The sequence below is a fragment of the Solanum dulcamara genome, chromosome 12 (assembly GCF_947179165.1).
Source record: "Solanum dulcamara chromosome 12, daSolDulc1.2, whole genome shotgun sequence".
Classification (NCBI taxonomy): Eukaryota; Viridiplantae; Streptophyta; class Magnoliopsida; order Solanales; family Solanaceae; genus Solanum; species Solanum dulcamara.
In genome coordinates, this window is record NC_077248.1 from 4,094,885 (window position 1) to 4,110,638 (window position 15,754).

Below are 15,754 nucleotides of genomic sequence, written 5' to 3' on the forward strand. Positions count from 1 at the left end.
TATTTTAGAATATTTTTTGTAACAAAAATACATGCATCTACTTGAAATCTAAAAAAAATGGTGTATCTGATACGAAATTATTATATTGGTGAGACAATATATAACTATTTCAAATTATAGAGTGGATTAGTATTTATGGTAGGAATATTTGTATAATTAGATAGTCTTTCTTTTAAGCTCCAATTTCCTTCATTTTAAGCTCTAATTTTATTTTATATTTTCCAGCTTAAAATTTCCTTCATTTTAAGCTCTAATTTTATTTTATATTTTCCTTCCTGACTCTCCTCTCTCTCTTATCACACACACCTAAAGCTATAAACTCCAGTAAAAGCTCTATTGACTATTATTAAAAAGTTTTGAAGCTTGAATTTGAAAATCGAGTCTTTCAAAATTATTATTTGTTTGAATTAGTTATTATTGCAAACAATCATTGTAATTTATATGTCAATTTTGAGGTAATTTGGTAAACATTATAGTTAGTTTGGATGAAATTTCAAATTGAAACTCAGCAAGGAAAGACCAATAAGTTAAATGTCAATTGTAGGTTATTTGTATGTCCAATGTATCAATGGACATACAGTGACATACAATAACATAATTGTATGTTTTTTTTTGTATATGAACTAGTATTAGACAAGAGCTTCAGAACAGAAACAAAATTTAAGGGGTGCATAAACAAAGTAGCAACATATTCACAAATCTATGGCAATCATGAGTGATATGCCTTAAAGAGGATCTCCTACTTAATTGCTTCAAACATCTCTATCCAGGCCAGAAAGATCGAACTCTCCATCGAACTTGTTTGGTTTAGGAGAACCTTCTTTAGGAGGATGAGATTCGATGGGTATACCACGTCTCTCAGGTGAGGATGATCGGTTATCATCAAAGACGCGAGGAATGCCGAATGCACCAAAGAAGCCATTCTTTATCCCCTCAGCTGCTTCAAAGAAACGATCAAGTTCACTGAAGACGCTTCGCTCAATATTCTCAATATCACTACGCAGCCCAGGGAAGTCAAAAGGCACACTTGAATCTATAGAATGTGAACCACTTGTCATTTGATCCGTGACATCTTCCTCCGAGTATTCTTTATTAGATTCTACCATCTCAGAAGGCCTGACGGAAAGTAAGAAAGTTAGCAACAACTCGAACAATCAATACTAGATGCCTGATTATTTCATATTTAGCATCAGAACACCCTACCCACCCACCAAAAAAAAAAAGACGAGTATTACCTTACTAATAGCATCACAAGTTTGACTTTGATCAACAATAGGCTATTCTGTAATGTGGGTTCCATGACAGAATTTCCATGACAGAATGTTACTAAAAGACTAAGGAATGTTACTAAAAGGCTAAATAATAGCCTACCATCAGGTCAGAATTGCTTAAAGCAACAAATACTCGTTTATATGTCCTTCCATTGTAATTTATGTGTCTGATTCGATATGGCCTTTATATGTCTGAATAAATTAAGCAGTACCTGCTTCATAGTAATGAATTATCCTATTCTCCCCCACACAGTATCTTTCACTCGCTAACTGCAACTTGGAATTACAGAAGGCCACAAATAACTTAATTTATGCAGAACATGGCCTGAAAACCAAACAGATAAGTCATCTTAAATCAAACAGCTGTTATACTTCAGGAAAAAATGAAAAGAGGATCAACTAATTATCCTCCCTCCGTCAATTTAAGTTTCCCCTTAACTCATAAAATAGAATAGACCGTTGACTTTGTTGGAAGGATCAAAACATTATATAAGTCACAGGTTAGGGATTTCTAATGGTGGCTGGGGAAGCTATGAAATGCATCTAATGGATATTCACCTCAACAGAATCACATTCCAACTTTTTATTGTACCCCTTAACTGTGCATTATGAAACAGACGTAATCAAGTAGAAATGTTTGAGAAAGCCTTTTCCAATCAGTCCAGGAATCCTCTATCCTATATTTTGGTCACATAGGGATGGATTCTCCAGTTCAACAAAGTAACACCTCATTCTTTGTGTGCTCTTTCAATTGACTACATAGAGAAAGGTAAGGGTCATGGAGGAAGACAAACATATGGGCTCCCATGTACACCACATGACCACAAAACCTGGGTAATTATCCTGGATCAACATTTTGTTCTTTCAATGCAAATACAAACTAGAAGGTACCAACTCATAATGGTGCAAAAAAACAACAAGGACACATACTAAGTATTCCCTAATAAGGTCCCTGAATAACGACATACGAGATTCTTCAATGAAAGCTGAATTCTAGTTCAGAGTTTATCTCAGATTCTGTCATACTTGCATTTTATAAGAGCTAACTATTCCTTTGAGATCATGGAATTAGCCTCTTTAATTAGAGTGAAAACCAATAGGTAGCACAAATATATTGCTATCGTTAGCCAATTAGAGAAGGGCATACAAAGCTGTAACCTTAAAATGCAAAATTCAATGAGCATGTTCATATCTCCGAACCCCCTTTTCTGGAAAATTACACCATTTATACATTGTTAAAATTAATTCTTATATATATACACAGTAGATGTTGAATCCCTTCTAGCTTCTTTGAGTGTTTACTTATTTATATTTTGAACCCCTTAGTGAAAATCTTGACTCAGCGACTGTCTCTGAGCAAAGAATTATGTATGATTAAATCTTGAGTTAATGTGAAGCTAAATGGCATGCACTCATGTTAATTGTTAAATTTCAGTCAATAAGTTTAATCGAAAATACAAAAGAAAATAAATCAGCTTATATAAACGAAACCAGATCATCAGAGAGTGATTTAAAAAACTCAACGACAATATTTATTCAAATAATTAAAGTTTAATGCAAGACTAATCACGAAAAATCGGATCTTTGTGCCTAATTTCCTCCTAAAACGAACCAGAAAAACACAATAACAATAGTTTTTTTACCTCCCAATGCAATCCTTGAAAGTCTGCTCAGTCTTTTCGCACTTTCGGATGAACTTTCCGGGCTCGGTCTCTTCTGTTCGGCACCGAGTGCTCACAACCTTCCTGGTAGCGCACCGTTCACCGCCGTCACCGTCGCCGTCGGAGGATGATCTAGGGTTTATAAAATCCTTGACGGCGCTGAAATCATCGGCGCCGGAATGCTTAGACTCGTCGTCGATCCACACCCAACCCATTGTTCTTCGATTTGCTTCAATTGCTTGGCTAACAATTTACGGATGTTTCTGGAAGAAGGTAAAGGAAATGGAAATGAGTTATTTATAGTATTCGATTTGATTTTAAAGTTTATTAGTTCGACTTATTTTATCGGATATTACTTTATAAATATGCTAAGTGTTATAAAATTATTGTGAGTTATCAATTATTAGTTGTTATCGATCCAATTATAAGCACCGTTAATATTTGACATACAAAATTTATTAAAAAGTACTTAGAAATAAGATAACGAACAAAAAAATATGCACATGAGTTGAAAAGTTATATCTGATTCATAAGTAGGGATGGCTCAATGGTGTTAAAAAAAATGCATGTGTCCTAGGCCCTAAATTTGAGGGGCTCCATTTTTGACAATAATAAGTTATAAATTATTATTTTTAACAAATATTGAATCCTATGGATAGAAAAAGTAAACTTTTCATATAAAGTAAGAGATTTATTAGAAGAAACTTGACATATTTAAAGTACTATGTCTTATGAAAGATAAATTAGAATAAGAATGGTTATATTAACAATTGAAAAAATATATATATTAAAAGAAATCAATTATATAAAAGTTATTAACAATTTAGATTTAAAGCTTTTTTTGATTTTGGCTTTAGGCCACTAATCTGTTTGAGCCGCCCCTACTCATAAGCAAACACTGACCCTTGTTCGATAATTCAGAATTTGTGATAAGAGAAGTAAAAGTATCAAACTAAAATATAAGTGAAGGATTTTATATATTGGATGTTATAAATATAATTTATTAATTTAATATTAAATTATCTGTTAATCCGTTAAGAAAAATTTCAAACCGTTAAAATCAATAATCCGATATTAAAAAGGTTAAAATCGTTACCGAAATCACTAAATCAATAACTTTTTTTTTGGATCGAGTCATTGATTTTGATTTGATTTGAACAACACAAAACTTTTGAAATTTATGATCTAAAATAAATTATAAATATAATTAAAAAAAAATTAAAATTAAATTATTATTAAATATATAAATTTATATATTTTTTAAACGGACTAAAAAAAATTGAATTATATAAAAGGGTGAAAAAAGGATATAAATAAAAAAAGTATGGAAAAGTGCAAAAATAAGAAGGCATGTACACTTCATTTTTAGGATACAAATTAGTACTTCTTTATTATGTCCTAAAAATTAAAAAGTTTACAATAAATAAACATTCAATTTTTTTTTTTTGATTATTGTAGATTCGATTCTCCACCTTATAATTCTCTTTTCATTCCCCCCTTCTTTTATTCCTTTTTAAAGTAGGACTCTAGCTAATTTCTGTATTCTTTTAATTATTTAAAAATACTAAACTATATACTCCCAATATGTTTTATAATTTATTTATTTATTTTAGGGGAAAAAAAAACTCCCTTCTATTTTGTTACTAATTATGGAGTCTTAGTAAAAACAAGAGTATCTCTTCTTAGTTCTAAACTAATACATTCTTTTTCCTAAGTTCTAATACATTCCCTTTTCCTTTTTCTATTTGGATTGAACAACTCCAACAAATTACTTCTTTTTCCTATTCTCCTATTTGGATTTGGAGTTCCCTCAACAATGGAGAACACATACTACAATTTTTCTTGCATCAATCATATTGGAATAAGGAGAACCCAAACACCTCTATATAAAAAGAAACCAATACTATTTCACATACTTCTTTAACCAGTTTTACTTGTTTTCCCTTTCTTGAAAATCACTTTCTTTGAGTTCTTGATTTTTTGTTAACATGATCACCATGCCTATCAAGCAAGAAATCATCGACTTAACAGACGATTTAGACGATACCCAAAACAGTAGAAACACGGCTATGCATTAGATGATTCCAATAATGAATAATGGTTTTGATGAAATCCAAGAAATTCCTATGAAGAAGATGAAAATTGAAAGTCCTATTAGTATTGCTCCTTTGTCGATTTGTCCAAAGAATGAATTGGTAGTAGCTTCCCCTGTTTTTATTCCAGTTATTACTAATTGTAAGCAATTCTGGAAAGCTGGAGATTATGATGGTAAGAAAGCGGGGTTTTTCTCCGGGGCATATGATCAAACAGTTGGTATGGATCATGTAAGAGTTCATCCGAAATTTTTGCATTCAAATGCTACTAGTCATAAATGGGCATTGGGTGCTTTTGCTGAGCTTTTGGACAATGCCATGGATGAGGTTTGCAATGGTGCTACTTATGTTAGCGTAGACGTGTTGGACAACAAGAAAGATAAAGGGAGTAAAATGTTGTTAGTTGAAGACAATGGAGGTGGAATGACACCTGATAGGATGCGCCAATGTATGTCTCTTGGGTATTCCGCGAAAAGCAAATTAGCAAACACGATTGGTCAATATGGAAACGGTTTCAAAACGAGTAGTATGAGGCTAGGGGGTGATGTGATTGTGTTTTCGCGGGGAAGAGATAGATCTACGAACATGTTGACACAGAGCGTAGGAATGCTGTCGTATACATTTTTGAGGAACACCGGGAAAGAAGATATTGTTGTTCCTATGATTGATTTTGTGAAGAGGGGAAGAACTTGGGAGATGTTGGTTCGGTCTTCAGCTGATGTTTGGAAAAGGAATTCGGAGACAATAGTACAATGGTCTCCTTATGAGAGCGAACATGATCTCTTCCAGCAGTTTGAATTATTGAAAGGTGATCAAGGGACGCGAATTATCATATACAATCTTTGGGAGGACGAAGAAGGAGCCATGGAGCTTGACTTTGATACTGATCCACATGATATTCAAATCAGGGGCGTTAGTCGAGATGAAAAGAAGATTGAGATGGCGAAAAAATATCCTAACTCGAGGCACTTTCTAACTTATCAACATTCTTTAAGGAGTTATGCTTCGATTTTGTATCTGAGGCTTGCACCTGGATTTCGGATAATTTTGAGGGGGAGAGATGTTGAACATCATAACTTGGTAAATGACATGATGCTCTCCGAGGAGATTACATACAGACCACAATCCGTTGGTTATGAAACGTCTATGGCTGCAGTAACTATTGGTTTTGTGAAAGATGCAAAACATCATATTGATATTCAAGGTTTCAACGTTTATCACAAGAATAGGCTTATTAAGCCTTTCTGGAGGGTCTGGAATGCTGCTGGCAGCGATGGTCGCGGTGTGATAGGCGTCTTAGAAGCTAATTTTGTGGAACCAGCTCATGATAAACAGGGGTTTGAGCGCACGATTGTTCTTGCTAGGCTCGAATCACGCCTACAAGTTATACAGAAGAAGTATTGGTCTTCAAACTGCCATTTCATTGGTTATGCTAAGCGTCGCAATGTAAAGAACACTGCTGTCTCTCCTGATCAGGAACAACCAAACGTCGGGCACACAACCTGTCATGATGGTAGATCTAATTTGAAATCCTCTGGAGAAGAACGCGAGATGAGACCAGTTCATTCTTCAATAAAGGACAGTTCGGTGCATGAAGCATCCCAGGTGTATGTTGGGTCCAGGAAAGTGGCCCAGCCAGTTCAGTTTTCAATACAAGCAAGACGTCAAACTATGCCTGTAGATCAAACTCAGCAAGAGTTTGCACTAAATAGGCGGCAACCTCATGAAACTCCAGGAAACGTTTCTGCGCCTAAAAGAAAATCATGTTCCCCATTTAGCTCCAACGCCGGTCACACAACCTGTCATGATGATACATCTAAATCAAAATCCATTGTAGGAGAACACGAGAACACGGTACCAGTTCATTCTTCAGTACAAGAAAGAAATCAAACTATGCTTGGAGATCAAACACAGCAAGCGTCAACATCAAATAGGCAAACTCTGGGAAATTCAGTTGTGAAGATGGAAGATAGCGTTTCCAATGAGTTGAGAGAAGAGAATCATAGTTTACAACAGGTTTTGCACCATTGGCAACATGAAAGAGAAAGGAGTAAGACTCTAGCTCGCATGCTTATAGAAGAAATAACACGGGCAGCTAAGGAAGAAGATAGTTTAAGGAGCAAACTGACTGATGCTTCTGTTATCATACAAAAGCTTCTCAACAAAGTGAGCCTGCTAGAAAGTAACACAAATATGCAGCTAAAGAACAACTGATGCACACTTCAATATTAACATGTACATTAGATTTTACTTTTTCTATTTTTTCTACGAAATTAATTAATGCTAGAAGTATAAGTCCAGTTTAATATTGTATTGATCTTCTTAAAGTCATATAGGGTAAACTATGGTGTTAGTCTCCCTTGAATAAAGTTGCTCACTATTTAGCAACAACCCGCTCAGAGAGAAAATACAAACAACAATATCTCGATAGTTTTTTAATTTTGCTTTCACTGAGCTCCTTCTCATGGATGCCATCCTCATTGGCAACTATCACATTATCATCCTGCAATATCTTCTCCATTATTTCCCCTGCTGTTTCTTGATCTGTCGAAGGGCATAGAGCAATGTGATGTGCCTCATCACTAGGAATTGCAGCATAAACATCAGGTGATGCTGGAGCAATCTTGTTATGGGATGGTTCCCTCATGCACAAACTAGAACTTGTGCCCCTGAAAAATATTTATACTTAAGAAGTTAGAATAGTGATTTTCGCTGTTTTAGAAGTAAGTTCTTAGCATATGATCCAAAACAATACATGTTTCAACATATGTTGCTCAGACTCTCTGAAGATATTGTTGCATCTATGTAAGTTACTGAAACCAATAAGTTACAAGTTGAACCATTTCATGCATTATAAGCTAGGTTCATATCATGCATCTATAATCATCAATAGAAGCCAACTATTTAGCAAACAAATTTACCTGGAACAAGAGCTATTATTGTGTTCATAAGAGGCCACTTCTCTAAATTGCTGTTCAAATACTTCATCAAAATCTCCAACGTTTCTACTATCCTTATCAGCTTCGGATGATTTGGAATCTTTTAGTCTGTCCGCCTCAGCTTCTGGTGACATTATGTTGTTGTCGGGAACTGTCCTAATTTCCTGGTTACATCTATATTCCCTTATGATAGAAATAGCTTTATTCAAAGTTCCTAAAGCTTGTTTGACTTCAAGGCTAATGCCAACATTCTCGTTCTTGCTTGGTTTCAATACAGGTTGATTGACTGTAGAATCATGTATGTTCCTGTCATCCTGATTTTGATATTTGATCTTTTCACAGGCTTCATCTTCAATCACCTCGATTTCACTATGAACTTTTTGCTCGGGACATTTTTCATCATTCTTTCTTCTAGTTTCTTCATTAAGAGGAACTGCATTTTTCTTCAGGTCTTGCAGTTCTAAAGCTATATCACCATTAGGTATTTTATCGGAGTAAAGAGCTTCACGTATTCGAGCATACAGTGGATCCTTCAGAGCCTTGCTGAAGTCTTCATCACCTTTAGCAATTGAAGCTACTTCCTGTAATAATTAACCATAGTAAATTAATACCAAGGAGCATAAAGATATTGTTTTTATCAATATCAGAATTATCTCTAAGTTGTCAAACCTTTTTATAAAGATTGAAACCGCCACCTATGAGCTGCCTTGCAACGAAATTAATTAATGCTGGAGGTATAAAGTCAAGCTTAATATCCATATTTCCTATTGTCCTGCAAATTTTGAAGTAGAAGAAAATCAAAATTGATAATATAAAGTGGCAATCTTTAGTTCATAACTTTGACTTTCCTATTTTCATAACAATCAATCAACTTTAAACTTGTCGTGATCAACTTTATGAATCCTCTGATCCATTTTGCTCAGTCCAAACGGTTCTCAAAATTTGACTACTTTTACGCTGACAACTGACCACAACATTCTTCACTTGTTTGAGGTTGAATTGTCATCAACCGGAGAATCAATATAGCTCGGTTGGTTAGAACGTACTCAATCTCTCCTAACTAGCATTTGGATATATGAAAAGTGTATGTTACCTGAAGTAGCTCCTATTATCAGTGACTTTTTGTAGAGCAAAACCTCCCACGAGATCAACTCGTACTACACCCTGCGCATTGGGTATCTCATCTTTGGAATAACAATGAGCACTTCTATCAGCGCTATCTAACTGAGAGATCTGGGAAAAAAGACAGGGGAAAATGATTATGGATGTATAGATAGTTACGAAAAATAAGAAACATTAATGAGCCTCATAGACTTTCACATGCTTATTACCGTATTGGCAACCACAACTATAAGACCATCTTGAAAGTATTCAAATGCAAATACATGTAGCACAGCTTCCCTTGCTGACAATGGCCATGAGAGCTTCGTCCTTTCTTCCAAGTAATTAATACATATTAGCACATTTTAGGGAGTCGATAAGAATGCAATGAACAATATGATCGGAGGACAAACCTTACTAAACATATTTGTTCACCAGTTCTGACCTTTTGCAAGCATTGGGATGTCGCGATCTTAAAAGTTGGAATTGTAGTTTGGGGCCACCTGATAAGAAAGTGGCACAATTATTAGTCTCGAATTCAATTGTAACCAAACGAATAATCGCTTGAAATGAAATTTTCATCTTGTTTTCTTTAAGATTAGTTTTCACTTGTATTGCACAATAGATAGTGGCTTAGTTAAGAAATGAAATAGTTCTCACCACTTCTTGTAGAGTTCTGCCTCCCATGAGATGCATAAACCTGAAATCGGTTTTTTTTTTGCTTACATTAAGCTTCTCCACTACTAAAGCAACAGTCCAACAATGAAGACGAGAGATATGATATCAGAGAAATGTATTAATTTAGCTTACAAACATCTATTGGACCATCCACATAGCCTTCAACTAGGAGGGTGTGATACGGAGAGCCTTCTGGTCCCTCTCGATACATAGCACGAATCTCCTCACTGTCCTGTTTTACCTATCATCAAGAAATAAATTGAATCACTTATCACTAGTAGCCCAAAATTCCCTTCCTTAGAGAGGGTTAAAAAAAACATAAAACACAAGCACCCGATTGTAAAAGTACTAAAACAAGTACTAACAACCACTGCTAGTCAAATTAGTTTAAACATAAACATTGGTGGCAAGGGGTTTCAAGAGTTAGAAAAAAGCAGGGGCAGAGCTAGAGTTTAAGTTACTGTATTGGTTCAAATTTTGTATTTGTGTTGAAGAAATCCATCAATAACTTAAAAAGGACTAGAATTCCGAACCCACAGGCTTCAAATTCTAGCTCTGACTTTGAAAAAAAAGTGATCTATGCGTATGGAAAAGATAGCCTACTTTCCAACCACCATGTAATGCCTCGGAATCAGTTACTGATGCACTCCTCAACATGCTCAGGAAGTTTGCCACTTCCTTGGTTCTTCTATCTACTATATTCTCACTACATTCTGCACCCAAAAAAAGTATATTTGTTTGATGTTATAGATTTTATAGCAATTAGTTTGATGACATATTACTGAAATCGACTTAGGACTGACCGTGAAGATCACATTCTGATGAGTGTAGGATTTGATTCTTGACAAGGGTCTTAAGCATATCATAATCGACAAGATAATGAGACAATAGCGTCTGATCCAGCCTACTTCTGTACTGAGAGATGTTACCAGTGTCCTTCATATTGCATCTCCAAGAAAAGGAATAGTCCTCTAAAATTCATAATAGCCAAAAATCTATAGTAAACAACTAGTAAACAAAGTACAAACATACCTATAAATGTCTGTAAATCATAACGATATACATCAAAGTTTTCGAGACATATCTATGCAAAATGTATTTCCGTTAACATTCTGCATTATGCCATCATCAAAATTCAATTATACACAACAAGGTGCATATGTTAATACATGTTTCCTAAAATACCAGCTAATCAACTACACTATGTGCAACCAATATGTAACATTAACCAAAGTGCTAAGTACTATTTTGCGATTCTTAAACAGGACTGAAGAATAAAAAAATGTTACAGCCAATGCCGGAGCCAAAAATTTTACCAAGAGGTGTCACAATATACAAAAAAAAGTAGACGCACGTAGAAAATAAGGGGAATACATATAGACTATAGTATATATACATAAAACTAAAATTATGACCTATCTAAACAATGTACTTTTCCGGCGAAGGGGTTGACACTCCTAGAATATTCTAGCAAATTCATTATCCAATGTGGGCTCACAATTGATTATATATGCTTGCTTTTGTTTAAATTATCCAAACCAAGAAAGCACTAAAGTCAAGTCAGATACATATGCTATAAAGTTTGATCAAGATACTTATCACCGACCTACAACAGTTGAGTGTGCAAACAAAGTCCCACATTGACAGTTGAAAAAAAGAAAAGAAAAGGTACATATAAGGTGTAGTGATAGTTTTAATGATGTCTCGACCATTTGGGAAAAAATGTGCAGACTTGGCCCAAAATGGAAGTACCACACACCATGATAAGAATAACTATTAATGGTGTGGCGCTTTTTAGATAAAAAACGTGTGAGTTTGGCCCAAAACAGACAACATTACACCATGATAAGAATAACTCTTCATGGTGTGAGCTAGGCCTAAAACCATACGACCTTGACCCAAAACGGACACCATGATAAGAGTAACTTTCAATGACGAGAGGCCCTAAGGAAAAACATTAGAGTTTGGCCCAAAGCAGACAATATTACATCGTGACAAGAGTAACTCTTAATGGTATGAGGACTTATGGGGAAAACCATGTAAGTTTGCCCCCAAAACAGTCAGTATCACACCGTGATTAGAGTAACTCTTAATAGCGTGAGGCCTTTCGGAAAAAACTATACAAGTTTGGACTAAGTAGATAGTATCACACCATGATAAGAGTATTTTGACTGGGTTGTTTCAGCCAACACAAACACACTTTCATCCCTCATCTTTTTCCACTCATAAAACCAAATACAATCACCAAAAACATCACAAACAACACATAATCATCAGGAAACAGTTCATATATACTCTGCTTGTAATGAGCATAAATAAAACTAGCAATTAGAATACTTTACTAAAGGAGAGAACAAACCTTCAAGAATTATTAAAAGCGTCTATGTTCATCAAAGTTGCAGATCTCAACAGAAAATTAATGATTGAACGGGGAAAGTTCAGATGATATGAGACCACCAAGGTGGATATCTGACATGGGATTTTTCTTCAATTTTATTTAATTTCCAAACAACAAACCAGAATCAATATATATACATAAGAAAGATAAAGAATAAATAAGAGATAAACACACACGTTGAAAATGTTGTTTTTAATAACAATATGAAATGTGCATAAAGAAAGAAGAGAATTTGAGCATTTACATGGACATATTTTTGATACATTTTTGGTATTACCAAGTAATATTCTTTTCATAATGAATATTGATAGCTGATTTAAATTTTAATAGACAGATTAAATGAATTATGAGACCTTTTTGAAGATAGGTAAAGTAAGCATAAAGCAAGATAATGTGCTTAAAAGTGTTGAAAGGTGTTCTTCATTTTTTTTTTAAAAAAAGAAGAAGAACAAGAAATATTACAATTATCTAATATTTGAACTTGACTAATTTATAATCTGAGTGATTCGATGAATATGAATTCACGTCATCGCATTATGGTTCATCAAAGGAGAAAAATTGATCAAATTTTTCATGTTTAATTCATCAAATGTTTAAAAAATATTTTTCATGATTCAAATTTTATATTTGCTATAAAGAATTCATAAAATATGTACATATTAATACTCCATTTAAAATCTAATAACATGAAAAAAATTAGAATTTAGAACCCATAAAGTCTAAAACTGGTCGGGAAAACTAAAGATTTGAGCGAGATAGTGCTAGCTAAGAAGCATCATCTTTATAATAAATATACTTTGAAAAAGAGGAATTTATTCTTGGATAAAAAAAAAAGTTTTGTTCTATTAAAGTGAAAGTGGTGCAAAAAATGTGTTAGGAGAGGAAAAAAGGACAACAAAAGGAAAGATATAATAACGCACTTAGTTCACATTGAATTGAATTCATTACTTTCTATTCGAATTATGCACTACTATAAAAAAATATTATATGCATATATAATAAGCACGTATTCATTCTGAAGTTGCCGCCACAACTTAAGGGCAAGTTCTATAAAGTGGTGGTTAGACCGGCTATGGTATATGGGGCCGAGTGTTGGTCAGTTAAGATCTCTCACATTCAAAAGATTAAAGTTGCCGAGATAAGAATGTTGAGATGGATGTGTGGACATACCAGGAGCGACAGGATTAGAAATGAGGCTATTCGGGACAAGGTGGGAGTGGCCTCGGTGGAAGACAAAATGCGAAAAGTGCGATTGAGATGGTTTGGACATGTGAAGAGGAGAGACACAGATGCCCCAGTGCGGAGGTGTGAGAGGTTGGCCATGGATGGTTTCAGAAGAGGTAGGGGTAGACCGAAGAAGTATTGGGGAGAGGTGATTAGACAAGACATGACGCAGTTAGAGCTAACCGAGGATATGAGCTTAGATAGGAGGGTGTGGAGGGCTCATATTAGGGTAGAAGGCTAATACAAAGTCTTGTTATTCTGCCTATTAGTAGGCGCATTAGCGCACTATAAATTTTTCGTACTATGATTTCTGTTATTAGTTATTACTCTTCGTACTTTCAATATTTCTTTCTATCTGTGTTACTTACGTTATTTGCTTTTCGCATATTACTTTGTACTTCCTGTCGTATCTGACTTCTTTTTATGCTTTTATTGAGCCGAGTGTCACGGACTTAGACTTCAACTAAGACCTCCGTGTGGCACTTGACAACTTACTCACGAATCTTTTACGATCTTGTAAGCTCAAGTAAGCCTTTAAGACTAGATCGCTAAGGGAATGCTATATTGTAAGAAAGACAAGAGAGCTTTTATGAAGAAGGCTTTTGTATTGCTTGGAAGAATACTTGTTTGCTTGATGGTTTGCTACAAATGAATGCCCCCTCTATTTATACTACTCCTAAGGGGCTCAAGTGTAAATAAAAATTGCTATACAAGTCCCTCCATATTTACAAAGAAGTCCCTCTCTAGAATTCTCTACACACTATAGAGAATTCTAAGTCTTTCAAGACTTCTCTACAAGTTTCTATAATGATCTAGAGTCTTCCGCTAACCTCTCCAAGACTCTAGATTCTTCTACCTTCTTCAAGATCAAGTGGCGGGTCATAACACTCTCCCCCACCTGATGTGGCGACGACCGCAGCACACTGCTGCTGCAAGAACTCCCGGATCTTGTCTCTGAACTGCCACAAGTCTTCATATCTCTCCCAGGTGGCCTCCTCCGGAGATTGTCCCTTCCATTGGACTAAGAACATAGCAGTGGCCTATTGTCCCTGTTTTCGCTTGGCTTGGTAGTCCATAATGGCCTCGATGTCTCGATCGTGGGAGGCAGTAATTGTGAGTGGCGCCCGACTTGATTCTCCTCGGCTAGGATCATCCTTGTCCTCACGGTATGGCTTGAGGATGCTGGCATGGAAGACTGGATGAACCTTAAGATGCGGTGGTAGCTCCAACCTGTAAAAGATCTTGCCAACCTTGGCAACAATCCTGAATGGGCCCTCGTACTTTCGCACCAAGTTTTGATGCATGCCTCGCAACGCCTTGAATTGCCTGGGGTTGAACTTGACCAAGACCGTGTCTCCAACTTGGTAATCCGTGGGACGACGCTTGCGGTCGGCAAACTTCTTCATCCTCTTCGCTGCCTTATCCAAATAAGACTTGGCAGTGTCGAGCTGCTCCTCGAAGCCCTTGGCCATGTGATAGGCCCCCAAACTCTTGCCCTCGAACGCGGCCGGTAGTGAATGTGGAGTTTGTGGTTGTTGGCCTGTGGCTAGCTCGAATGGCGTTCTCCCTGTGGCCTCACTCCGCTGTAGGTTGTAAGAGAATTGGGCTACGTCCAGTAGTCTTGCCCAATCTTTTTGATGGGAGCTCACAAAGTGCCTCAAGTAGCACTCCAGTAAGACATTGACTCGCTCCGTCTGGCCGTCTGTCTGCGGGTGGAAACTAGTGGAGAAATGTAATTTCGTGCTAAGAATTTCGAACAATTCTCTCCAAAAGTTCCCGGTGAAGCATGGGTCTCTGTCGCTAATGATGTGTCTTGGCAATCCCCAATACTTCACCACATTTTTGAAGAATAGCCTGGCAGCCTCCTTAGCAGTGCAACCTGCCGTGGCGGGCATGAAGCTGGCATATTTGGAAAACCTGTCCACCACGACCATAATCGTCCCGTACCCGTCAGACTTCGGTAAGCATGTGATGAAGTCCATGGTCACGCTCTCCCATAGATGCTCCGCTACGGGCAGGGGCTCCAAGAGTCCTCCTGGTTGGCGCTGCTCTACTTTGTCTTGCTGGCACACAAGACAAGTCTGCACATAGCATTCAATATCGTCCCGCATGCGTGGCCAGTAGTAAATCGCCTCAATCAATGCCCTCGTACGACGCTGCCCTGGATGTCCGGCCCATAATGTGTCGTGACTTTCCTTCATGATTCGTCGCCTGATAGTTCCGAATTTTGGCACATAGATCCTTCGCCCGGCGGTAAGCAAGAGTCCATCTTCTACCTAGAAGCGCCTTGTCTTGCCCTGAACGGCTAACTCCATAAGCTTCTTTGCCTCTGGGTCATGCTGCAGACCATCCTTGATTGCATCCTGGATGTCACAATGTGCTGTGGTGA

General features: G+C 36.4%; 1 protein-coding gene and 2 pseudogenes across 1 annotated transcript; 1 reads left to right on the forward strand and 2 right to left on the reverse strand.

Annotated features, from left to right (window-relative positions):
* Positions 1–582: 582 nt before the first annotated feature.
* On the reverse strand, positions 583–3,217 carry LOC129877791 (fra a 1-associated protein). The gene is made up of 2 exons (XM_055953326.1): positions 2,915–3,217; positions 583–1,116 (listed from the first exon to the last, which is right to left on the reverse strand). Exons 1-2 carry the CDS (start codon positions 3,145–3,147, stop codon positions 753–755), a joined length of 597 nt encoding a protein of 198 aa, XP_055809301.1. The 5' UTR covers positions 3,148–3,217; the 3' UTR covers positions 583–752.
* Positions 3,218–4,597: 1,380 nt separating this feature from the next.
* Positions 4,598–7,239, forward strand: LOC129876846 (protein MICRORCHIDIA 7-like; annotated as a pseudogene).
* Positions 7,122–10,725, reverse strand: LOC129877061 (uncharacterized; annotated as a pseudogene).
* Between the last annotated feature and the right edge of the window lie 5,029 nt (positions 10,726–15,754).

Bases quoted from the DNA above. Each gene is read 5' to 3' on its own strand.
- LOC129877791 (XM_055953326.1), bottom strand. From the start codon at position 3,147: ATGGGTTGGGTGTGGATCGACGACGAGTCTAAGCATTCCGGCGCCGAT. The intron at 1,117-2,914 runs GTAAAAAAACTA...ACTTTCCGTCAG, and splicing joins TTCAAGGATTGCATTGGGAG to GCCTTCTGAGATGGTAGAAT.